This window comes from Pristis pectinata, chromosome 18 (genome assembly GCF_009764475.1).
Source record: "Pristis pectinata isolate sPriPec2 chromosome 18, sPriPec2.1.pri, whole genome shotgun sequence".
NCBI classification, from domain to species: Eukaryota; Metazoa; Chordata; class Chondrichthyes; order Rhinopristiformes; family Pristidae; genus Pristis; species Pristis pectinata.
In genome coordinates, this window is record NC_067422.1 from 34,352,119 (window position 1) to 34,379,467 (window position 27,349).

Genomic DNA, 27,349 nt, shown 5'->3' on the forward strand with positions numbered 1-27,349 from the left:
ATGTACAAAATATTAATAGATAGAGTGGACAGCCAGCGCCTCTTTCCCAGGGCACCAATGCTCAATACAAGAGGGCATGGCTTTAAAGTAATGGGTGGGAAGTTCAAGGGAGATATCAGAGGAAGGTTTTTTACCCAGAGAGTGGTTGGGGCATGGAATGTGCTGCCTGGGGCAGTCGTGGGGGCGGGTACATTGGTCAAATTCAAGAGATTACTAGATAGGCATATGGAGGAATTTAAAATAGAGGGATTTGTGGCGGGAAGGGGTTAGATAGTCTCAGGCGAGGTTTAAAGATCAGCACAGCATTGTGGGCCGAAGGGCCTGTATTGTGCTGTACTGTTCTATGTTCTATGTTCTAAGCTGTGTAATGGTGACAGTAACACACAGAACACTAGTAAAACAAGAACCGTTCACTTCTCAGATGCAGGAGACATCAGTGCTGACCTTAGCAGCTCTAATTTTAGAAGAAAGACGAGTTTGAACATGAACGTTGTCTGCCTGGGGTGGTGGTGGAGGCAGGTACATTGGTCAAATTCAATTGCTGGAGGGGATACCTCACACCTTTTGGCCAATAGTGATGAGAGTGGAGCAGCCTGCAGCCTGCCTGCCAAATTGCACTGATAACCCGCAGAATGTCTGCAAATCACTTTGGCGCTCCAGGGATATGCACAATTCCACCCATCCTTGGCCCCAGCTCCTGACAATGAAGAGAAAACCAATATTGACATCCCCATGTAATAGTCTGGAATCACTAGCTACAAATAAAAAATATAAGAAGTAGAGTCATAGAGTACTGCACCACAGAAACAGGCCCTTCAGCCCATCTAGTCCATGCCGACCTGATCTTCTGCCTAGTCCCATCTACATGCACCCAGACCGTATCCCTCCAAACCCCTCCCATCCATGTACCTATCCAAACTCCTCTTAAATGTTGCAATTGAACCTGCATCTTCTATTTCCACAGGCAGCTCGTTTCACACTTGCACCACCCTCTGAGTGAAGAAGTTTCCCCTCAGATTCCCCTTAAATATTTCACCTTTCACCATAAACCTGTGTCCTCAAGTTCTACTCTCACCCAACCATAGGGGAAAAGGCCTGCATGCATTTACCCTATCTATACCTCTCATAACTTTGTATACCTCGATAAGATCTCCCCTCATTTTCCTGTGCTCCAGGGAATAAAGTCTGAATCTATTCAAACTTTCCCTATAACTCAGCCCCTCAAGTCCTGGCAACATCCTTGTAAATTTTCTCTGCACTGTTTCAATCTTATTGATATCTTTCCTGTAGGTAGGTTATATCTAAGCATTTTCTCTTTGTTTACTTTCAAATCAAATAAACTGACATGGATTAGTGTAAATGGGTGTTGCTGTGTGTGGCTCTATGACTGTAATATCAGTAATGATCCAGCCAAGATGTTGATTGGCCATTGATTGCATCACTCCCATTCAGAATATTGGAATTGGACAGTGCAACCTTTATTGGGAAAGTTAATGCCATGGAAATTATGAATGTATTACAGGGAATGGTGATTGCTCAAACATTGTTAAAGATCTCAGCATTATCCCAAAAAAATGAAGTAGAGCTCCCTCTGGTGACTAAGTCTGCACTTTTCTCTGAACCAATGTCTAAAACAAATTGGGTTTAACTTCACTGTCTATTGATTGTGGCGACATGCTATATGTTATGTTTCTTACCTGAGAGTAGCAAATGCACTTGAAAAAAATGTATTTAATTGGTTGGTTTGATAATTGTAAATTTTTCTTTCTTCTGTTAGGAACATTGGTGGTCAAGGCTACCAATATTAAATTTATACATGCTGCAAAATGCTGCAAGAGTTCTCATATCTTTAGGGAATTGGTCTTGGATTTGGGACCTTATTGCAATTATGAGGAGCAGACACAATTCTCTTCCATTTGGGGTTTGCAATATCACAAACAGAACTTGTGATGATTAACTTGAGATTACCTGTTGATCCACTCCCACTGCATCCAAACCGTCATACATAATGTCAACCCACCCATCTTTCGATGCAAGAACAAACAAGGACATCAGGGCCTATCAGTGGGAGAAAAAGCAATATTAGATCCAGTAAAATGCGATGAATCATTAACTATGCAGGGGTGATCACTAAACTTAGTTTTGGCAATGGAATAAATCAATTTCTTGCAAAGTGACACAAGCAACACTCACTCCAGCTGTCTCCAATCCCATCTAGCACACACTCTAATCTCTTGCCACTTAAACAGAGTACCCACCACTGCAGGAGGATAACATTTTCACTTCCAAGATTTAGTGCATGCCAAATATTAAAATTAACAAACCAGTGATAAATGATTCAGAATGTGGGACAGACAACAAAGTTGGCATCCGAAATTTAAGATGAGGTTGAATCTGGTAGAACATATTAAGTGCGGAGGGGCTGGGCAGGAGGTGTTCCCCAAATTTCTCACAGCTCATGAAATGCAAATTCAAAAGCAGAATTTTAGGAATTACTGATGGATTTTGAAGGGCAAATCTGTCAGCTACTAGAGTCCAGTGGCTAGGCCCAGGCTTGCTGGGATTTCCCAAGAGACCCCACTGATTCCTGAGACCCCACAGTGAATCCCTGGAATTCTGTGCAACCGAGGGAGGTGGAGGCCAGGTCATTAGATTTAAGGTGGAGATGGGTGAATATCTCAAGGATCAAGGAATTGAGGTTTATGGGGGATTTGTCACAGAAGAGGAGTTGAGGCCAGCACAGATCAACCATGATCTTATTGAATGGTGGGGCAGGCTTGAGGGGCCTGGTGCCCTTCTCCTTTTCCTATTTTCGTGTGTTCAATGAATTTGTAAGGAAAAGATTTAGGAAGGAAAGGGGTAGTTCTTTTCTTTTGAAATAGTAGCTTTACTTTAATGCTTTTCATTATTTATAAATTTTAGGTGCTTTTAGTTACCTTTCCATTTAAAAAATTTATAATAGTTTTAATTGCTCCAATAGTTTTTTTATATGTCTATGGTAAGTCAAATATCTAAAAACTATGAAATATAAATTACAGCTTTGACAGGTGACAGAAGCCCCGCCCATGACATATCCAGGCATCAGGATGATTCCAGGTTGGAGGTGCCTCACTGCACAGCCCGAGGCCAGGTGCTGCTGGGCTCTAGGATATGAATGGCAAATGGCATAGGCTCTCATCTTCAGCACAGTGTAAGTGCCAGTGTGTGGGACCAGTGGGTGCAATCAGGCCAGCAAGATGTGGCCCAATAATTCCAAACGACAAGCAGGCAACACCTCACACATTTATTAGATGTCAGTGTGTCTCGGTTGATAGGATTCTCTCTTTTGGGTCAGGCATGAGCCAAGGTTCGAATACATTATCACTTGCTCTCACAAAATGCAGTCGTGAGGCACTGCAAGTTGCTGGAGAAGTTGAAGATATTGAAGCACACAGTGAAATGCGTCTTTTTGCATTACTGAAAATGTGCTGGGGGCAGCCTGCAAGTGTCGCCACTCTTCCGGCGCCAACATAGAATGCCCAAGTTGTCCCTCAGTAGGTGGTTAAACAGAGACCTGGCCTACAGCCGCAAAGGCATCAACCTATTAAAGAAGAACAAGAAGCCTTTTGGTGCCTGGACAAAAATCATCTCGAGCAAAATTTCCTTAAGACTGCTTGAGGGATGCTCCTACTACGAGGCAGATGCTGAATATGCAAAATGGACATGGCTTTTACCCATATAACAACAGGAACACCATGCCAAAAGGGACTTGTATTTTGAGCAATTTTGTTTTATGGGCTAAGACTAAAAACCTGAAAATAAGCACCCTTTCTGGGATCTGGATCAAAAAGCTTGAAATATTTGGGCAACTTATTAATTAAGTGGGAAAAGGATTCTAGTTCAAGGCAACATGCCCAACTGGAACCTGCTCTTCACATAACTGTGAGTTTTATTGGTTCAGGGGCATACCCAGGCAGAAGTAAGCGTTAGACTAGATTTTAAACTGGCCTTGAAACCCAAAGCCTTCTGACTCACAGAGGAAGGTGCTAACAACTGACATAGTCAACACCTGATTTGGAATCTCTAATGTTTGAAGATTGATAGTGCTATGGATGTAGAAATCTCAGGCCTACCTGGCATCCAGCTCAAATTCTGTTAAATACTCATTAAAATCATTCCCAGCTAGCCCATCTTAAGAGGGCATGGACGTACTGTGGGTGTTTAATGATTCACTTGCAAAATGACTGTTACCAAGAACTGCTGAAAAATGATGGCACGTACAGGTTCTTGATATTCTGCGCCCTGCCACTGGTGTAACTCATAGAGGAAAGGACATTCCTCCAAGCAGGGCACCAAAGCCTGTTTCACATCATGGCACCAGAGCAGCAGACTCGATCCAAGTCACTAATTTGACAATCACTGAACCCCTTTGGAAGGGGGCAATGTAATTTTGCATTAATATCTTGATTGCAAAGTGATAATGGGAGAACTCACCCTTTCCAGTTATATAAACTTTCAAAACTGTCAGTGAGATATGCAGTTTTTCTTGTCAATGTTTATATTGAAGACAACCAATAAAAGAAGATATGTCAAAATGAGTTGACCTTTGGGTGTAGAAATGGCGAATGCATATCGAGTAGTTCTAACAGAAAGGCAAAGGCTGCACCACCAACAAATCTAAAGCTCCACGGTGACTTCAGCATCCATGCCTACATACCTGCCCCAAACTGTCAAAGTTGTACTTGTGTCGGATCCACATGTAGTTGGCTTGAATGCAGTCAGATTTGTTGGTGACATTTCTTATGTCTTCCCCAAGACAGAAATAAAACTTCCCTTTGAAGAGCTGAAATAAAAACAGATGTCCATACTTTGGAAAGATTGTTTTCTTTATGAAAATTGACACGAGGCATAATCATAGAATCGGACAGCATAGAAAGAAACCTTCCAGCCGATTTTATCCTGTGAATCACTATCCAGTTAATCCCAATTTTATATATTATACAAATTATTGTTGAAAATTGCTGTTAAATCTATGCCAATCACCTTGTCAGGCACTGCATTCCAGATCATAATGTCATGAGTACAAGTGCTATAGAGTCATAGAGATGAACAGCGCAGAAATGAACCCCTTAGCTCACCATGTCCATGCTAACCTTTTGACCCAGCTACACTAATCCCATTTGCTCACATATTAAAAACGCCTGGAAGAACACAAATACTTCACTGATGAATTGGATGGGTCGTATCGTTCAGTCAGGCTCAGGTTTTTTGCAACAACCTTACTTGGTGACAGGTCATGAGGAGTAATCATCAAGCAAAGATAGGCATTTTACAATGGGTATGAATGGATAAAAAGCCCAAGTTAAATGCAGGTAAGCTTGAGCTTCTAGGGACATAAGGTCTCCAGTAGACTAAGTATAAAAGAAGATTATAAGAGCTTCTATAAGTTTGTAAAGATAAATGATCAAAAGTTAAGGAGTGTTCCTTCATGACAGGGGTAGGAGAAATTATATTGGGAAATTAAGGGAATAACTGAAATTTTAAACAAATATTTTGTATTTATCTTGACAGTAGGAAACACAAGAAACATACGAGAAATAATGGGCAATATTGTGCATGAGGAAGTTAAAACAATTAATTGCAAAGGAAAAAAAAACTACAGATGCTGGAATTTAAAATGCTGGAAATATTCAGCAGGTCAGGCAGCATCTGTGGAAAGAGAAGCAGTTAATGTTTCAAGTTTTTGATCGTTCACCTCTGTGTCTTTCTCCACAGATGCTGCCTGACCTGCTGAGTTTTTTTCCAGCAATTTTCCTTTTAGTATCAAAATAATTATCATTAGCAAATATAAAATATGAAAGAACTTAATAAGATTAAAAGTTCAATTGATGAACTACATTCTAAGGTCCTAAGAGAGGTGGCTACAGAAACAGTGGATGCACTAAGTAGTGATCTTTCAAAACCTCCTAGATTCTGGAATGTAGTAAACGTAGCACCTTTATTTAAGAAAGGAGAATGGGGAATAGGGAAACACAGACCATTTGTCTGTTATCTGTTGTCAGAGAAATGCGAGACTCCATAATAAGAAACTGGTAACGGGACATTTATAAAACCATAATATGCTGAGGCACAATTAACACTTTTATGAAAGGAAAATAGTGCTTGACAAATAGCTATTTTTAATGCAACCAGTAGATACAGTGGATCCAGAGGATGGAGTATATCTAGATTTTTAAAAAAAAATCAAATTATTGTGAAGTTTCACAAACAATTTTTCTTCTACAAAATAAGAGTTCCTGGAAGAAATGTATCAGAGCTGATAGAAGATTGACTGAAGGACAGAATACAGAATAGGTCTAACTAGGTCTTCTTTACTTCTCTGGCTGGCTACTATGGGGTGTCTTGGGGATCAGTGCTAGGGCCACAACTATTTCCATTCTGTACTTTCAACTGTCGGCTAACGCAGATCATCTACAGTTGGTCCTTTGGAGTGAGTGAAAAGTGTCTAAGTTTTTGGATGATACAAAGCCACATGGGAAAGTAAGCCGTACGATGAACACAAAAAGTCCAAAAGGGGATATTAAACAGGTTAAACCATAAGCAAGAAGATGGCATTTTGAGAATAATGTAGGAAAATATTAGTAGCAAGATTACAAAGGCAGAATATTTTTTGCTGGTTAAGAACTGCCAAATATCCAATGAGATCAGAGTATCCTTTTGCATTAAAGATGGAAAGTTAACATCCAAGTACAGCAAGAGTTTTAGGCGGCAAATGGTATGTTGGCCTTTATTGCGAGGGGGCTGAAGTCTAGTAATCTTTGTTGTAATGAAACATCTGCAGGACTATGTTCTTTTTTTTGATCTTTATACACAAGCTAAGGTGCATTTGCAATAGAGAGGGTACATCATGGATTCACTAGGACAGATCTTCTACTGGCACTGAGATTGCTAATTGCCTGCTCCTGGACCACAAAGTCTCTTCTGTTGTACTCCTGGGCACAGTCTTCCACTGGTGAGCCAGCTTCGAGAAGATCGGAGAAGCCCTGTGCGGTGCTGTGACTCTCTGGTCACAAGTGGCTGGCTGCACTCTTGGAATGCCTTTGACACCTGATGATGCCATATCCCCATGTTCACCAGCTATCAAAGCTGCAGCTGAGTTGCATGACTATGAATGTGTTTGACAAGCATTTAAAAAGACTGATGAACAATTAAAAGACAAGACCAAAATGAAAATACTAGAAAATATACACATACATTTAAAACAATTTATTTCATTTAAACTCAAACCATTCTGTGGAGGGCCATTTGTTCCCACCCATTTCCATGGGGATAATATACTACTTTCCAAGTTTAACCCGGTTGGCTAAAGCAACACAAATTTCCCACTTTGAGAGCTGAGAGATGCATGGAAGTCTAAACTGCCCTGTAGGACTCCAGCGGGTATCTGTTGGTAGGTGGCCTGGGGGCCAGGATGTAACTGTACAGGAAGGACACACTTCTGCATTGGCTTGAGATTTTTAACTTTAAGCTTGGTCAAGTGCGTGAGAGCAAATGGTTCTTAAGACCTTTAAGAAGAAGATCTGGGCAACTAATTTGATATCAAGGATGAAGATTGTTTTCTGAAAAGATATTGAGTAGGCCCATTGCAATTAATGTTTAGAAAAGTAACAGATGATCTCATTTAAGTATAAGAGGACGGATGCTAAGAAATAGTTCCCTGTGGCTGAGCATCTACAGCCAAGGGCCTGAGTCTCATAATAAGCCCTTTAGCACAGAGTTGAGAGGAAATTTCTTCAGTCAGACTTTAGTGAATCTTTGAAATTCACTGGCCTGTAGCTCAGTTACAGAAGACTTTCAGGGCTGAGTGTGATTAGTTTTCAACACTGAATGAGTCAAGAGTATGGGGATCAGGCAGGAAAATGTTCTTGTGAAAGACCAGTCATGATCTTATTGAATGGTGGAGAAGGCTCAGGGAGCATTATCATTCAGTATTGCTTCTGTTTCTTCCATCATGTCAAGAAAGGAGAAAAATTAGGTAAGGGAATAATGTATGTAAAATACTACATAATGAACTGACTTCATATTGCTGGTATAGATCAATTTCTCAATATCAATTTGAAATTGATACCATATAAGGTCTGAAATAACACACTTTATTTATTTGATGTAACTGAGAGTCACATAGGCAAGTGTTTACTGCGGGTGCCAATTCAAATCTTTGGCAGTGCAATTCATTGAGAGATGCCTGATCTTGCCCTTCATGCCCTGCTTTCTGTTCTTGCAGCCTTTGCTCCATTCCTAGTTCAATCCCTTCCTACTTTAATATCAATATTCAGTAAAAGAAGAGGCAGCAGTTGAAATGTAAGAGTGTACACAGCTGTTGATGTGTAGGAGTGTACATAGTTGTTGAGGTGTCAGAGTCCATCGCTGTTGAGGTATCAGAGTGCACACAGTTGAATGTACAGAGCTGTTGAGATGTAAGGGTGTACACAGTAGCTGAGGTACAGGTGTAGCATGTAAAACAGTGAGCTCACTTCTGAACCATTACCAACACAATGAAACAGTCAGCCTCTGGGGAGGGAACAGTTACGTTGTCTTGAATGTGGGCTTTTTGTACGTGCTGAGGAATAATTGCAGAAACACAAGTCAAAGGGTAAGAGAAGGATGAAACACACTCACAAGCATATGCATTTAACTGTGCACATTTACACACATGTGCCACACACAATTAAGTGACCAATATCGTTGATTATATGGCTGAAATGAGATGGTAAGTGTATAAGGAGGGAAATCATGCTATTGTTGAGGAGGAGACATTGCAGAGAGCAAGGCAATAGAAAGGGAAGCAGCAAAGGCGGTAAATAGAACAAGATAATGCCAGCTAAAGGACCAGGAAAAGCAAGTGGCAGATCAACACCACTGGTGTGTGGACCTGCCTCCTGGCATGGTGTTCTGACAGAGCCACAGTTCAGAACATAAGAAGCCCCATTCTGGTACTGATCCTTACCCCAAGATACAGGAGTTACACCACTGGACACAACGGATCCAAACCCAATACATGGAGACTCCAGACCAAGGATACAGAGAAGGACCCAACCTTGGGGATGAGCTTCCCGTATAGGACACAGAGAGCCACATCCCTGGGCAGCCACACCCAAGGACAAGGTGAGCCAACCTTCCAACAGTAAGACTGGAAACCTCATTTCAGGAGGTTCTGAGCCTCTGCCCTGGGATCCACTAAGCCTCCACCATGGGAGAGAACCTCCCCACTGAGCCCTCACTAATGTGCCTAGTGAGCCCCACCCCAGTAAGCTGAAAGTCCCTTCCCTAGTTGGCTGAGCTGTGACCTCAGTATAGACTCCAGTAGAGAGTTCCCACCCCAGCATGCTGAGCTGACTTGTAGAAACATACCTGTACACCCAGGATGCCAAAAATGATGAAGAATGCACAGCAGATGACCACAATATTCCCGATGGGCTTCAGGGAGGACATGAGTGTTTCAACAACGAGTTTAAGGCCTGGTGCTCGGCTGATCACCCTGTGTGGAGCAATGAAAACTTGAATTAGGGACGATTGGTGCAACTGAGGTGAGTGTTTCTGATATCAATGACTATAAAGTACACATTTTCCACTGGTCTAAAGAACACCACTGTTTTTTGCTCCTTCTGTAGTTTAGTATCAACGCTGCCAACTTTCTTAATTCTTTTGACAAGTTTATCATGCACTTGTTTTGTCAAATGCACTTTGAAAGTTCACATACACATCAAACTGCATTATGTTCATCAACCATCCACTCCACTTCATCAAAGAAAGTGATCAAGTTAGTCAAATATAATTTGCCTTGAGTAAATGTTTTTTTTACCAAATGTCATTTTTATCCAAGATTATTGTCCATAAAACAAAATTGCATCCAAAATTGAATAGACAACACTGGTAATATTCAGCCAGTCAGAAAGCATCTGTGGAGAGAGGAAGAGTTAACACTTTAGGTTGATGACCTAAGTTCTTGCTCCATAGATGCTGCCTGACTTGCTAAGTGCTTACAGTATTCTCTGTTTTAATTGCCCTTAAATGTTTCCTATTTTAGGCTATCATGCTTGAATTGCTGGGTTTCTCCATCCTCTTTGTTAAGTAGGTGTATAACAGTTACAATTCACCACTGCTTTGGAACCACCCACATGTTTAAGGGCAATTTCCATCCTCATAAATCTCAGCCATGTCCCATTCAGACTGGGTGACATCTCTACTTTGGACACCGCTGATTTTTTTAAGCACATGCTCTTTAATTTTGTCCTATTTAACTTGGCGGCTGACTTCTTTCCAATAACTGCATGTATTAATTTAATGGTTTTGATAAAGCAAATCATATCAAGTCACTTCACAGGAACCTTGTCAAAAAAACCTGACACTGAGCCACACAGGAAGATATTATACAAGTGACTGAAAGCTTCACTGAAGGGTTTTAGGAGTATTTTAAAAGAGGAAAGGGAAATGCTGACATTCCGAGGTTAATGCCTCAGCTGATGGAGACAATTACCAATGGTAATCCACCATTCACAGTTTAGGATGGGAGGACATGTACTGTGGGAGGTTGAAGGACTGGAGTAAGTTACTAGGATAGGGAGGGGGAAGGCTTCAGTGGTATTTAAAAACAAGGATGCCAAATCTTCCATCCCTACAAGCTAGGAGCTACCACTGACCAGAAATAATCAGTCTTGAGAGGTAAATACTGAGGTTATAATGTCAAGGTCAGAAGTTGGATGATTTGTGGTGATTCCCATCTGATTGCCCAACATCTTAAGATATCTTTATTAGTCACACGTACATCGAAACACACAGTGAAATGCATCTTTTTGCGTAGAGTGTCCTGGGGGGCAGCCCGCAAGTGTCGCCATGCTTCCGGTGCCGACATAGCACGCCTGCAACTTCCTAACCCGTACGCCTTTGGAATGTGGGAGGGAACCGGAGCACCCGGAGGAAACCCACGCAGACACAGGGAGAACGTACAAACTCCTTACAGACAGCGGCAGGAATTGAACCCGGGGCGCTGGCACTGTAAAGCGTTGTGCTAACCGCTACACCACCGTGCCCGCCACTGTCTATCCCTTTGCTTGAATAAACACAGCTCCAATAACATTCAAAATGCTAAGGCAAAGCAACACACGCATCTGAAACCCCATCCTTCACCCTAAACAATCACTCCTTCCACAGCGCACCATGGCATCAGCTTACATGATGCACTGCAGCATCTGCCAAGTCTCCTTCAACAGTACCTTCCAACCTGCAGCCTCTTCCATTTGGAAGCTGAGAGTAGAGTGCTGTAGTGACAACACAAATATGTCATCTCGAACTTATCTCACGGTCAGGTACGAGATCAATGTTGCAAAGGTTTGGTACGACCTCAGAGCTGATGTGGAGCGTGGAATCAATGGGTAGAGAAGGAAGTTTCTGCCTGAGACCAAAGACAGTGGCTTTATTCTTCCCCCATATTAAGCCAGAGTAAACTTCTGCTTCTGCTGCACTGGATGTTGGACAAGCAATCTTCCAATGTAGACATTTTTGGGATCAAGAAAGGTGGTGACAAAATAGAATTGAGTGTTGTCACATTGATGTGGAACTTGAGGCAATTTTCAAATGATGTTGTGGTGAGGCAGAGTGTAGGAAAGCGTCAAGTGTAGATTAGATCCTGGTTGACATCAGAGGTAATGGTATGGGAGCAGTGAGTGAAGCCATTGCAGATGATTGCCTGGCTCTCGCCAGATAAGTAAGAATGCAACCAGGCAAGAGCAAACCCATGCAAGGATGTGCAAGGAGGAGTACTGGTAGAAGATGGTTAAGCTAATCTTCCCAAATGCTACAGACAGATCGAGAAGAATGAGGCAAGATAACTTACTGTGGTTGCAGTCACAAAGAACATCATTTGTGACCATGACAAGGACTATTTTGGCATTGTAGCATGGTATAAATCTAACTGGAGGAATCCAAACACATGGGAAATGTGAGCATGATTTGGAAGGTGACAACATGCTCAAGGGTGCTGGCTGAAGAAAAGGAAATTGGAAATGAAAGGACACTTATGAGGATAGGGTTCATTGGATGTGCATTGAGGGGCATTAATAGTAGATTTAAGGGCAGGGATACAGTGACCTGAGCAAAACCATGAACAACATAATATAGTTTAGAGACTGGAAAGGGAAGTGGGTAGCAGCTAGGTAAGAATAGCTCTGAGAGGTGGAAGATGGGTCTCAAGGATGAGATGGACTTGGAGAGGGTATTAGGGAAGAAAGGAATCCAGAGAAAGACATGAGAAAGGAATTGGCAGCATTCTCTTCTCTTCTGAAGACGCAAAGTAGTCATTTAGTACCTTGGCCACACCCTTCTGCCTGCACATGATCCATATCCCTCCATGCCCTGCATACTAATGCGTCTGTCTAACAGCCTCTTAAATGCCACTATCGTGTCTGCTTCCACCACTCCTCCCAGCAGCCCATTCCAGGCACCCACCACTCTCTGTGAAAAAACACTTGCCCCGCACATCTCCTTTAAACTTTCTCCCTCTCACCTTAAAAGCATGTCCTCTAGTACCTGACATTTCTACCCTGGGAAAAAGATTCTGTCTATCCTATCTATGCATCTCATAATCTTATAAACTACTGTCAGGTCTCCCCTCAGCTTCCAATGCTCCAAAGAAAAGAACCTCTCCTTATAGTTCATACCCTCTAATCCAGACAGCATCCTGGTCAGCACCCTCTTCTCCACCCTTTACAAAAGCTCCTCATCCTGCCTGTAACGGGGCAACCAGAATTGCACAATGTACTCTAAGTGTGGCATAGCCAAAGTTTTATATAGTGAGTTGGTTGAGGGCTAAATATTAACAAACCAAATTGGGGAAGTTCCTTGCTTTTCTCTGCAAAGTTGCTACAGATTCTTTACCGGCTGCCTGAGAGGGAAATTGGGGCCTCATCCAAAAGATGACGCATCCACAGGTGCAGCATTACGTTAGCATTGCTTTGGAGAATCACTTTCGATTTTTTGCTCCTGTGGGCTCGTACAGCTAAACCAGTTGACTCAGAAGTGAGACTCTTATCCCAATGAACTGGGGCAAGCACCTAAGTCGCCAAAGGGCCTAACCAAATGCTCGATGGAAGCTGCTGGCATGCAAGTCCTCTGTGCTGGTAACATGGAGGACTTGCATACCAGCAGCTTCCATCAGGAACCCCCTTCAGTTCATGAGTTAACATCGCAGGTAAACTCAGACCCTGTCAGGGCGCAACATGTTGGATTACCGGAGGGGCCGGAGGGTGCGCAACAGTCGAAGAACCCGCAGCATTCCAAGGATCTTCGTTCCACTGTCTGAGACCATGGAGACCAGAATATCGATGACTGATATCATCACCAGCAACCCATCCAGAATGTTCCAGGAACTCTTGAGATAAGTCTGCTGACCGAAACAAAGGCCCATTGCCACCAGCTGTGAAAGAGATGAAGAAGGAAATGTTTACTGCTGATGAACAGTAACCAGTGGTAATCTTACTAAACAAGGAATCCAAGGGTGCAGAAGGTATGCCCATCTTAATGGTAGGGACTCATATGAATAATGTTGGGCACTGCCACCCCATAGCCCGGCTGGCAGACCAGAAGCCTAAAGTTGTAGAGTTATCCAACAAGAAAGAGGCCATTTGGCCCAATTCATCCATGCTGACCCAAGGTGCCCACCTGAGGTAGTCCCTTTTGCCTGCATTTAGCCTATATCCCTCTAAACTTTTTCTATCCATGTACCTGTCTGAATGTCTTTTCAAGATTGTAATTATACTCGCCTCTACCACTTCTTCTGGCAGCTCGTTCCATATACCCACCAAGTGAAAAACTTGCCCCTCAGGTTCCCGTTAAATCTTTCCCCTCTGACTTTCAGGGACCGTCTGTTTGGGACTGTAGCGATCAGTATGCTCTGGGCTAAGGATGATTGTGTTGCGCACTGATGTTGTGATTAGGTTGTGACATTTACACTGGTACCTCAGTGCTGATAAAAATTTAAATAGATGGAAATGTGGTTGGGCTGTTTGATCCTGATGTTTCAGCACCTACCGCCCACCTCTCCTAATGTTGTTGTAGGGGTTTGTAATAGGGGGAGCAAGGGCAGATAAAATTCAAGGATCAGAAATTCTAATCCCACCTCAACAGTTTGAGAAAATGAATTCAGCTTTAAAAATGATTCTGGAAGCAAAATGTTGGAATCAATGGGAATTCATGATGCTGTTGGATAGTTGTAAAAATTAGGCTGGTTCACAAACATGCTTCAGGGAGGGAAGGTTGCTGTCTTGTCCCATACTAGTCCATGCGTGATCCCAGACAGTGTGGATTAACTCTCTTCTGGGGTGGCTGAGCAAAATACTCAGTTGTGTAAATTGCTTCCAATTGTTCAAGGTGAAGACCCACATCACCTTTCAATGATAATTAGTGATGGGTAATAAATGAGGTGGGATGGATAACTGTCTGAAGATGACGCTGAATTTGGAAAATGTGGGAAAGTAATCCATTCCCTTTCAATATGTGCAAATGGAAAGAATATTTTTGTATTCTCTTGATTGTTCACTAGCAGTCTTTGGGAAATGGGTTATTCTTAGTAAATGAATTCACAGCAGTACTGTGATCACGTAATGCTTCTATGATTGAAAACACCAGTTGTTAATTTATCCCAACCCCTTGATTAAAACAGAAATACACATAAAGTGAACAGATTGCATAATGTATATCCAACTTTGCTGAGTGATTATATTATGGGTGGGGCCCTCTTTGTCAGATCCAGATAATTATCAAAGGTTGTTTTAACCTTTTAAAGACCCTACTGGTTGTGGTTACCTTTACTGCCATCTCACTCAGGAAGATCACCGTGAAGATATAGTTTGAGAGGGTCAAGAAGATTCGCTCCTTTAAGGGAAGAAAAGACTCAGTATTAGAACAATGACAAAATACTTTGGAGGCTCAAAATCTGAACTAGAAATAGAAAATGTTCAAAATGTTGAAGGGTTCAGGTAGCATGTGTGGAAAAAAGAAATAGAGTTAATATTTTCGGTCTGTGACCTTATGTGTTTTACTTAAGTATTGAAGCAAGAAAAGGGGAAGGAGGGAAAAGAACAAAAGGGAGGATTTATTATTGCCATGTATGTATCTGTTGCTACCATGTATAGTGTTTATCAGCTTCACATGAGCAAGGAGTTTCATTGCACCCTGGTGTATACGACAATCACCTAATCTATATCTGTATCTGTAGACAAGAGGTTGCAATGGCACGTGCAAGGAAAAAGAAAACTTGTCCTTGGGAGTTGTGAATGGCAATAACAAAATAGTTATCAGCAGTTTCTATCAGAAAAATGGGGAAAATAGTTATCATCGTTAACAGTTCAACTCATTGTTTAATCTGCAACAGCATGCCTTTTACCAGTTATTCACTCTGGCCTTCTGCAGGACTTAACCCCACCTGAGAAGGAACCTGTGTGCCCTCTGAGGCAGATGCAAAAGATTTCACAGGACAGCTTTAAATAGGATCATGGAATCTTCCTCACTTAAACTGGTGCCTAAGTTACAAAAGCAAATCAACTGCTAGAAATTAGAAAAATGCTGAAATTGCTGGAAATATTTAGCATCACTCCCAGTTCTGATGATGGATCATCAACCTGAAAAATTAACTCTGTTTTTCTCTCTGCAGATGCTGCCTAACCCACTGGATATTTCCAGTACATTTTGCTTTAATTCTGAAAGTGGTTATTATTTCAATGTTGGTTGTGGGAGCTTGGCTTTATGCTCCCACTTCTATCTAAAGAAGGGGGACAAGACTTCAAAGGCACCTCATTGACTCCAAAGAATTCTGGAACATCTAGTTTGTGAATGAACCTGTAAAAGTATGAGTTTTCTTTCATTCCTTCCCCTTTAATCAGCACTGTATTACAAGCACAAAAAGAGCAATTGAACAGTATGAACATTGCCTTGAGATATCTCATTTTGGCTTACTGAAATGTCTAAATTACAAATTGAGAATCAAATGATAGCAATCATGTCCATTTATCTCCGTAGCAAATGACTGTAAAATGCAGGCACTGATACTGAGTTGGACATTCTCTGGAGTTGGATGAGGGATTGGAACAAAACGGGAGTTTATTAAAAAGGGACAGGCATAGCTAGTGGTGGCTGTCAGGAGAAATTAAAGACATCAATATTTATATCATGTATTAGAGTTTGAGAACAAAGCATTATAAAATATGCATGTAAAAGAAACTCAAGATTCATAAAACTATGTAACATAGCATCCCTCTCTAGAGGACTGGAAATATATCAATACTAAATTAAATCAGCAGGTACTTTGTATTTTTGAAAATCAATATGGCTTTTGTGATCTCAAATTTAGGTGTTAATTGCATTCTGGTTACAATATTGATATCTCCACAGACACAGGAATATTCCTGGATTTACAGCAATTCATTTTCCCACTTGAAGACAAAACACCAGGAAAGCTTCAGGGCTCTTTTTGCAGCACTTGCTTCTGTGTTCTACTATGTGAAAAGCTTGCTTCTTGACAATCCCTTGGCAATATTTCCAAAACCTTGCCTTTTCGTAATAGCACTTAGTTCAGATTTTTTGCCCTCTTTACACTTTCTAACATAATTCATTTCTCTTTTATCAGTGACCTTTAACAGCCATCTTTTTTGTTAATACTAATTTTGATATCCTTTAGGATGTAAGTAAAACTAGACCATGGGTATGATTGGAAGGAAGGTTGATGGTTTTCTACCAACCTTATGGCTCTTTTTATTTTGTTTTCATTAAATTTAACATCAAGGGAAAAGTATCCCACAAGGTGTGAAGTAGCCAGATGCTAATTGGTTGACTTGCTGCCTTTAGTTCACTGGTTGATGCATTTGTTTGAAACAAATGGATCAATGATGTTGTTTAGTAGCAGTGCCAACCAGCCTAGCAAACATCAGTAAAACAGATTATTTGCGAGTTGTTTCACTGTTGTCTGTGGTAACTTGCTGCTTATTTTTCTGACATTACAATAATGACCACATTTTCACTGGTTATGAAGTTACTTGGGATGTCTTGAGTTTTATTTTCATGCAAGATCTTCCTTTGAAAATAAATCTGATAGGTCTTAAGCTCTGGAGATCTTTTGCTAAATTTCTACTTACCCCTCTCCTCCTTTAAGATAATTTGCATATCTGTTTCTGCCTCAGTTTTTGGTCTCCTCAGCTTGTTGTCAAGTTTTGACTATTAATGTTCTTGTGAAGTGAATTGGAATATTTTACTAAATTCCTTCAATAATTTTCCATCAGTTAGAATAGATTCAGCTCTTATAGTCAGTGGTCCATTTTTAACAACATTGTTTGAACATTTTCTATCTTTTAAAATTAATTCTTGTTATATGGGCATCCTTAACAAGGACAGTGTTTCTAATTCATCTCTAATTGCCACCGAAGAGGTGGTAATGTGCCTTCATCTTCAACTGCTGTAGTCAAGGTAGTGAAAATTCTCCTACAATAACGTAGGGGAAGGGTCTGCAGGATTTTGATCCAGCAATGAACAAAAAGGTGATACAAGTCAGAATTATGTACCACCCAGAGGGGAATGTGGAAGTGATAGTGATAGGCTTGGCCTTTTGAATTGTGGATGTCCTGTGTTTGAAAGGTGCTGTTGAAGATGCCTTGTTGTGTTGCTGCAGTGTATGTGCCCAAGGCTTATTACAAAACGTGGACACCATTAACCTAATTCCATATTTCCATACAAGAAGGAGGCTACTTCATCCTGTTGTGTGAATACATATCAGCTAGAGTTCACACTATTTGCCACCTGTTAATTCTTTTCAACAGGTCAGGTTGTGGACCTGCCTTTCTGGAAGAACATCATATGCTTCCGTGTTCTATCGTGTGAAAAGCTTGCTTCTTAGAGTTGGACAACCCTATGGCAATATTTCAAAACCTTGTCCTCTCTCAATAGCACTTAGTTCAAGTTTTTTATTTTCTTTACATTTTCTGTTGTAATTCATTTCTTTTATCAGTGACCTTTAACAATCATCTTTTTAGTTAATACTAATCTTGATATCCTTTAAGATATGAGTAAACTGGACAAGTGGTATGATAGGAAAGAAAGTCGATGGTTTCCACAAACCACTTTTTACTTTTTATTTATGTCTCTTAGTGCAAGCATATTCCCCCACTAATTTATCTGTAACCTATTCTCTCCCTATTCCCATCAATTTAACCAGATTCTCCACCCACCTACAGTACAGGCAATGTACAGTAGTCAATCTACTGACCTGCACACCTTTGGAATGTGGGAGGGAATCGGAGCAGCCAGAGGAAACCCACATGGTCAGAGGGACAACATGGAAACTCCACACAGGCAGCACTGGCGGCCAGGACTGAATGGGTCGGTGGAGCTGTGAGGCAGCAGCTTAACCAGATGCACCACCCTATGGATTCACTTCACTTATTGCCTAGCTGGTGAAGATGTAACACAGCTGCATGGTGTTTTACACAAGATTTTAATGTTAAGTCATTTTTGAGTCAGCTAATAAGAGTGACATTTTTAATAGCTTCCCAGTTTCATGTTCCTATGGCCGGGAGCTCAGAAGACAGTCCATCACTTGAAAAAACTGGATTTATGGTGGGCCCAAATATTTCAATCCCATTCCCCTCTGCCACCCCCTTTACTCCATGACAGGATTATCATAATGGTCACAAGAGATGCAACTCGTTGCAACTGGCTGTCAGTTTAATAACAATAGGATACAGCAAAAACGCTTTGAATACATATCTGTGACTCAAAAGCTGTCCAATTACATGCCAGCTTATTTTAAGGCAAGCTTCATTTTGTGATTACTGTCGCTTTCCTGCCACTGAGGTAATTTGAAAAACAGATTTTTTCCAGCTGACTCAATAAGCAGTTTTCTCATGAACAATGAATATAATGCAGAGGAACAGCTTATTGGAAGCATTGAAAGTGGGCAGAAGCTAGTGGGATTCTCATCACTGATTCACTGACGAGAGGAACTTCTGAAGCTGGTTGCAGGACAGACTGTAAAAGTAAGTTGAATTTAAACCTATGCAGCAAGCCTAATGGATTGGACATATTTTGATGCCATCCATTCCAAATCTTGCACTGATGAAGAGTAGTAGGGGTAGAAATTCATTCATACAGTTCCAAAAAAAAAACTCAGTGCTTTTCTTCTGAAAAACTGGGTTAAAACAAGAGTTGAGTAATTCTGCATATGTTTCTGGGTGTCTTAGCACCTGATGTGAAACTTGTTGAATCATTTTTTGGCAAGGTTTTCATTCTCCCTGGCACACTTTTTCCAGCATAAAGCTCCCCCAAATGATGTGATTATTCATGCAACATGCAAAATTCATCTGCAGTGAGACTTTCAACCTTGCAGGACTGAAAAACAGAGGTTCATATTTATTTGTAGACCTCATTTTACTAACCCTGTTCTTGAAACTTGTTTGAAAGGGCATTCTTTGTCTGTCCTGTGACCTCAAACACAATCTCTCACGTCCTGATTGCTTTGCCCCATGTAGATTAGGTCACAATCATTCTTAGCTTCCTCGTCTCAACTCAGCTTCAATTAAGTCTCTCCTCAATTTCCCCTATTTCAAAGAAAACAACCCTAGCTTATTCCATCTCTCCTCAATTATAAAATGTTCCAGTCCCGGCAATATCCTCATAGATCTTTTCTGCACCCTCTCTAATGCCATCACATTTTTCTTGTAATTTGGTGACCAGAACTGTACACAATACTTAAGCAAATACCCTAATTAGCATCATGGACAATTCTAGCAAAACTTTGCTACTCTTATACTCTACAGCTCAGCTAATAAAGGAGATCATTCTTTCTGTCTTTCAAACTCTTTATCAACCAAGATAGATCCAGCAATCTTTAAGGATCTGTGGACACACACTCCAAAGTCCCTCTGTTTCTCCACTCATCTCAATATCTATTTATTGTACCTTCCTTGTTGCACCTCCAAAAATGCATTACCTCACACTTTCTGTATTGAATTCAAATTGTCACTTTTCTCTCCAATTGACCAGACCATCTACATCGTCCTGAAGTTGAAAGCTTTCTTTTTTACTGTCAGCCATGTGGCTAGTTTTTATATCATATGGAAACTTGTCATGCTTCCTACATTAAAATCTCAATCATTAATATAGATTACAAAAAGCAAGGGAATGAGACTTGTGGCACACCAGTGGTAACAGCCTTCCAGTCACAAAAAAGATCTGTCAATCATTACCCTTTGCTTCTTGCAATGAGCCAAGTTTAGATAAAATTTGCCACTGTCCCTTTGAAAGATGAAATTGGGGGATCACTTCTGATGTTGGCTCAAGGTCTTGATGTAATGCTCACTGTGGTTGGTGGTGAAAGAGTGAAATTTTGCCTTTGACACTGCTCTAGCCCCAGCTACACTCTCCAGGGCTAGACGAATACATGTTTCTATTTTAAATGTCACCCTTATCGGCCTTAGGCTACATTATTGATTGTTCTGCAATGTAGGACATCATCAAAAACCTTGCTGAAGTCCAGTAAATTGAACCAAACAGACTGCCCTCATTGATTCTTCACGTTACCACCTCAAAAAATTCAATTGCATTAGTCAGACAAAACTTCCCCTTGACAAATCCACACTGAAAGTCCCTGATTAATTTGTGTCTTTCTGAATGAGAGTTTACACTTTCCCTCAGGATTGATTCTACTAATCTGCTCACCACTGAAGTTAAACTAACCGGCCTGTAATTACACAGTTTATCAGATCCTCCCTTGTTGAGCAACAGTACAACATTAGCAGCTGCCCAATCCTATGGTATCACGGCTGTAGACAGGGATGATTGAAAGTGATAGTCAGAGCCTCTGCAGTTTCCTACCTTGCTACTTTGAACAATTTTCATTCAGACCCACTTGCAAAGATGTTAAACCCTTTAGTACTTTCTCTTTTACAATGTTTATCCAATCCAATATTCAAACACTTCCTCCATAAATACAAAATCAGAATTGTCCTCTTCTCTAGTAAATCTGCTCATTATGAATTCTAACCACCTTCCTGCTTACTTTTCTGGTCCCAAACTGGCCCTTCTCTTTCCCTTGTTATTTTCTTGCTCTTCAGAACCCATGGATTTGTTCTCATTTTGCTTGCCTCTACTACTCTAATATTCACTGCCAAATCATGCTACCTCATGGCATGGACTACTTGTCCAATACCCAGATTTCTCACCACCTCCTTAACATTTCCATTTCCTGCTTACTGATTTTTGCGACCTTTCTTCACAAAACATTGGTTAGGCCGCAACTTTACAAGACACTGTCTGGATTGCACTTGTGTGCAGTTCTGGTCACCACACTATCGAAAGGAGGTGATGGTAGTGGAGAAAGTGCAGAGAACGTCCACCAGGACGTAGTCTAGATTGGAGGACCTGAGTTGTACAGGTTGGGCTTGTTCTCCCTGGAGCGGAGGACACTGAGGGGTGACCTGATAAAGTATATAAGATTGTGAGAGGCATTGATAGGATAGATAATCAAAACCTTTTTCCCATGGTAGGGTTATCAAAAACAAGAGGGCATCGGTTTAAGGTGAGAGGTACATTTTAAAGTGGATCTGAGGGGTAGGTTTTTTTTTACACGGACAGTAGCTGATATCTGGTACATGGTGCAGAGGAGATGATGGGATCAGACAGAATTACTATGTTTAAGAGACATTTAGACAGACACTCAAACATGCAAGGCATAAAAGGATACGGTCCTAATGCAAGCAAATGGGATTAGAGTGGATAGGCAAAAAAGTCAACAAGGACGTGGTGGACTGATGGGCAACTCTATGACTTTATGCTTAAATACCAGCCCATAGAAATTCATCCACTTTAGTCCATGCCGAGCCAAGCAGGCCTGAAGTGCACCCAAAATTGGGCTTGGAGTCTCATTAACATTTTCCCAGGACCTCTCACATTTGCAGCTGTGCCAGGAATTCCCAGGTCACCATTTGGAGGGTTGGAGGGTGGGGTCAAGGAACTATTGGAGAAAGGAGGGGAGATGATTGGAAGAGAGGGATGTGGTAATTAAGAGCAAATTGTTTGAGTGATCAGTATGAAGATGGAGGGCGAGGGATCAGTTCGGATGGGGAACCCACCGTGGTTGGTAGAGATTGGAATTTACCTTTTGTTGCCACTCTGGTCGCAACTGCAGTTCCCTGGGCAGGCTGAATAAATCATTTTAAACTGCATCTGTTCTGGCGCTAAGCCTTGTTACTGATTGCCCTGTGATCCACTGCATGGGTTATGGCACCTTTTAATTCTTAAATAACTCAGAGTGCTAATGTGTGGATGATGTGCTGTCAGTCTTGGCATACATTTCTGGATATTTGAGTATCCATTGTCAATATTCTCATCCCCCATGCTCAGTTTTGACAGGAAGTTTCAGAAATGACAGTGAAGAACTCATAATTGGTGTTGCCCCCAGGGAACATTTTGCCTAAGTATGCCCATTGGTTAAGGTCATTGGACAAGAAACTGGATGTTGGCTGTAGCTGTGGACCAAGTACAAGCATAATGCAATACATTCAGGAGTAATAACTTGCATTTATATGGTATCTATTATGTAGAAATTCATCCCAATAGTCAGCAGTAACACAGCAGGTAACAATCTTACCTGGATGGATTCAACCTGCTCCAGAGACCTGAACACAGAATCTGGGCTGACACTACAGTGAAGCACTGCTCGAGATACTTTCAAACTGAGCTCCTTTCTGCTCTCTTAGGTGGATATAAAAGACAATACCACAACATTTTAAAGAAGATCTTGGGAGGTGTTCCTTCCCAGACCCATGGCCAATGTTTATCTCTTAAACTGTTGGCTATTTGGTTATTATCACATTACTACTTGTGGGATCTTACTCTGCACAAATTGCCCATGGAGTTGTGTCCAGTACAATGACATCAATATTTCTAAAAGAAATAAGTCACTGGCTGTAAAACATTTGGGGATGTTGTGAGATAATGAAAGTTGCAACACAAATGCAAAGCTTTTTCACTGGAGTATAACCAGGCAAAAATTGCCTTCAGAATAAGGTTGAGAAAACTGGGACAGGGTGATGTGGGAGGATGAAAATTATCCTGTTCAAATGGTATCTTCATCCTTTAAGAGGACGAGCTGGTTAACAGCTTGACCAAAACTTTGTTTGCACGAGAAAGCCTTCAGCTGCAATCAATTAATACTTGGCTTCCTCATCCAGCTTGCTGTGTGCAGCCATCTCAGGCTTCAGTTCCTTGGCCAACTATCAAAAGCTTGCGTGCAGACCATGGAGAATTCCCTCAAAACACTAAGGGAAGTATTGGAGGAATTTCCAAGGAAATGCTGCTGTCGAACTATAAGTTGGCAGGAACTCAATGAATCCTCAGAACAGACTCTTTTCCTTACCCTGCTTCTTGATCTCCTTCTGGCCTTATTAAAGTGATAGCATACTGAGGCAGAGGGAGAGAGTAACAGAAAGCAGTCATTCCAAAAAGGCCCCTCCAAGTGACTGCTGATGGATTGTTCAGATCAGTTGCATGGACTGAAGAGTTTACTTGGGATAGATGTCCTGAACTTCTCACAGCTCCTTACATAAGAGGTCATTTAGAAACATAGAACATAGAAAACATGCAGCACAATTCAGGCCCTTTGGCCCACAAAGCTGTGCTGAACATGTCCCTACCTTAGAAGTTACCAGGCTTACCCATAGCTTTCTATTTTTCTCAGCTCCATGTACCTCTCCAAAAGTCTCTTAAACGACCCTATCGTATCCGCCTCCACCACCGTTGCCGGCAGCCCATTCCACGCACTCACCACTCTCTGAGTAAAAAACTTACCCCTGACATCTCCTCTATACCTACTCCCCAGCACCTTAAACCTATGTCTTCTTGTGGCAACCACTTCAGCCCTGGGAAAAAGCCTCTGACTATCCACACGATCAATGCCTCTCATCATCTTATACACCTCTATCAGGTCCCCCCTCATCCTCCGTCGCTCCAAGGAAAAAAGGCCGAGTTCCCTCAACCTGCTTTCATAAGGCATGCTCTGCAATCCAGGCAGCATCCTTGTAAATCTCCTCTGCACCCTTTCTATGGCTTCCACATCCTTCCTGTAGTGAGGTGACCAGAACCCATCAGTCCCATTCCCCTCCTTGCCTACCTGTAAACTATTCTCTATCACAAACCCATCTTGAATCTCCTGCTACCCACCTACACTAGAGGCATTTTAAAGTTGCCATTTAACCCAGCAGGGTGTCTTTGGGCTGTGGGAGCAAACCAGAGCATCCGGTGGAAACCTACATGGTCACAGGGAGAACTCCACACAGACAGCACCCAAGATCAAGATCCAAAGTGGCACGGTAACGTAGCGGTTAGCGTGATGCTATTACAGTGTCAGCGATTGGTGTTCAATCCCCGTTGCTGTCTGTAAGGAATTTGTACATTCTCCCCGTGTCTGTGTGGGTTTCCTCCAGGTGCTCTGGTTTCCTCCCACATTCCAAACATGTATGCGTAGGTTAACATAGGTTTAAATGGGTGGTGTGGACCTGTTGGGCCAGAAGGGCCTCTTACCGTGCTGTATAAACAAAGTTTTTTAGAGTTTTAAACCCAGGTCTCTGCAGCTGGGTGGCAACAGTACTACCTCATATATGGCACCACTATTCCGTACAGCCTCACTGAGTACAGGCTGCCCCCCACAATATTATTACATTCAAAATTCCGAAGTACATAGATCTGCTCATACCTACAAGTGGCAGGATTAGTTTCCTCTTCTTCTCCACTTTGAGTAATTATTTTCTCTTATCAGTATTATGAGCTTTTGATGCCATTCATTACAATACTGTGGAGGTACGGTTACCATATCAAGTGGTTTTTGTGTATTTTCCTACGTATGGACAAGATCAACCTATGGACGTCTGTAAAAACAGAACCTGTTTGTTACCTGGGGATGGCCTGTATGAATGAGATCAGTTCACAAATGAGCAGTAAGAAAGCTGGGAATGAGAAAGGCTATTCAGCCACTATGGCTGATTGCTCATGAGTGTTGGGCTCAGTCACCTTGGTTCTTTATTTCCACGTGAATCAAAATGAAATGAAGGGAATGCAACAGGCCACTCAATACCCTGAGCTTGTTCTAGCATTCAACTAGAACATCTCTGCTTTTCATTCACCCACCTTTCTTCATACTCTCGTGGATTCATTAGCATCTCCAAAATATTCCATTCCTATTTTGGTAAGGTATTGTTTTTTTTTGAAAGTAGCAACAGATCCTCAATGTATTCCTTTTCTGGAAGTAGACTTTGCTTGTGTGATATGTTTGAATCCTTTGAATTCAAACTGATATAGAAACATTTGGTGAAAATATCATGGAGTTTAGTAATTATTAAGTCAAATCAGAAAATTTCGGGAAGTCTCTTCCAGCTTAAAACAGAAACCACGAGAGTCCAAGTCATGGTTAGCAGATGTGTCTTCATTCCAGTTCTTAGCCTCCTGCTCTTAAACTCCCAGTCACTCTGTTACTAAGTTACTTTCATCATGAGTCTGACAAATTAATACTGCAGTTATTGGAAAGATCATGAGTTAACTGCCCTTCTATTTCTAGTTTACAAGTAGCTAAAAGCAATGGAAGCTTCTTTGTCTGTTGATTGCAAAAATCCAAATGTGAAGTTAATCATTGTCAGTCTTAATTGATTTTCTGGTTGGCATCAACCCACACCACGGTCTAGGATTTACGGTAAATTTACAGTCCCATTCAATGAAGCCACTAGGTTGGTTTAAGTGGGTTGTAGTGGTGGGCCTCTTGTCTGCTTGGGGTATACAGAGGGAACCTTACTCTGCATATGAATAACCCTGCATTTTAACAAGCTGAAAAAAACTACAAAAATATTTTTATGTATTTATGATTTATGTACAGGTCAAACTATAATTATCATTCCAACAAATTAGAACATAGAACACGGAAGACTACAGCACATGAACAGGCCCTTCAGCATACAATGTCTGTGTCGAACACAATGCCAAATTAAACTAAATCTCTTCTGGATCAGCTAAAGAAAATTACGGATCCAACCAGTTTGACTGGGGATGGTAGGAGATGAGCGCAGGGGAATAACACAAGAAATGAAGAGCGATTCAGCCCAGACATTAGAGCTGGCTCTTTGAATGGGCTACCAATTTGTTCCACTCCCTGGTTTTTCCTCATAGCCCTCCAATACTTTTCCTTTTCTAGATGTAATTCCTTTCACTAACATTTCAGATGGTGAACTAAAGATTGTTCGAAAAGTACTCCTAAACTCCCTTGATCTTTCACCAGTTATTTTAAACCTGCATCCAATTTACCTGCCAGGAATCTGATTCAAGTCAAAGAAAGAACTGAAACCTGTAGGGACAGCCCTTTCAGCAGCCGTAGCTTCTCAGCTTTCCTCACCAGTATCTGCTGCACAAACGTCTCTCATGTGCAAACACCTAATTTAAAAGCCTTCAGTTAAGCTTCAGCTTTTTCACTTGTTCTTTATTTACACAATGGGCTGGAGATCAGAGATGGTTGGCTGCACAAAAGAAGTGTGATAACAGGAATGTGTAGGTTTTAACATCCCACAGACATTTATAAAACACGTACATTTGTGCTGGCAATGGAATCGCAGCTTAAAAGGAATGATGTAAGTTTTGTGGAATTCCACAGTCAAAAAAGGCAAGATATCTTTAATAAGACACAGTCATTGACCTAAGTCTTAGCGCAGTTTGGATTTCCACAGATGCTGCATCTGCTAGGTATTTGCAGCATCTTATGATTTTAATTACATTTTTAATAAGATCTATGATGTTATCACGACAAAGCATTGGAGATTCATGACACTCACTGTTTATTGCTATCATGTGAAGTGGAAAAACTGTTTATTGAACAGTTTATGATGTGGGATGGGATTCCAATAATGTCTTCTACCTTGGTTGTACTGTGGCACAATTTTTTTTCCCAGAACTGTCTAGTTAGTATTGCAGGTATATGTTATGGGGCAATATTGTAAGCTTGCTTAATATCACATTTATGCTGCATAGAAAGAGGCTAATCATCTAATTCCTCATTTACACTGAAGATTGATAGTACAGTCTGTTTAAAGCAATTTTACAGGCCCATCTAAAATTCCATTAATACGGTGAAGTGATACTATAATGTTCCCTGATACATTTATTATACTGCAAGCTCCTGGTACTGAAAGTGCTTCACTAATATATGATGGGTCTGCTGGAACTCTCACTGACCCAGTTACATCTGGAGTTGATTTTAAGTAGTGATAATAAAAGTGTTGTGCTTGCAACTTTATGT

At 41.3% G+C, this 27,349-nt stretch overlaps 1 protein-coding gene across 1 annotated transcript in view; it reads right to left on the bottom strand.

Moving 5' to 3' along the window:
- The window catches only part of LOC127580134 (voltage-dependent T-type calcium channel subunit alpha-1G-like), a 278,942-nt gene that overhangs the window by 79,976 nt on the left and 171,617 nt on the right, over positions 1 to 27,349 (bottom strand). Inside the window, 5 exon segments of the mRNA XM_052033345.1 lie at positions 1,969 to 2,058; positions 4,697 to 4,822; positions 9,391 to 9,517; positions 13,266 to 13,450; positions 14,839 to 14,907. Coding sequence (XP_051889305.1) covers positions 1,969 to 2,058; positions 4,697 to 4,822; positions 9,391 to 9,517; positions 13,266 to 13,450; positions 14,839 to 14,907 — 597 coding nt within the window.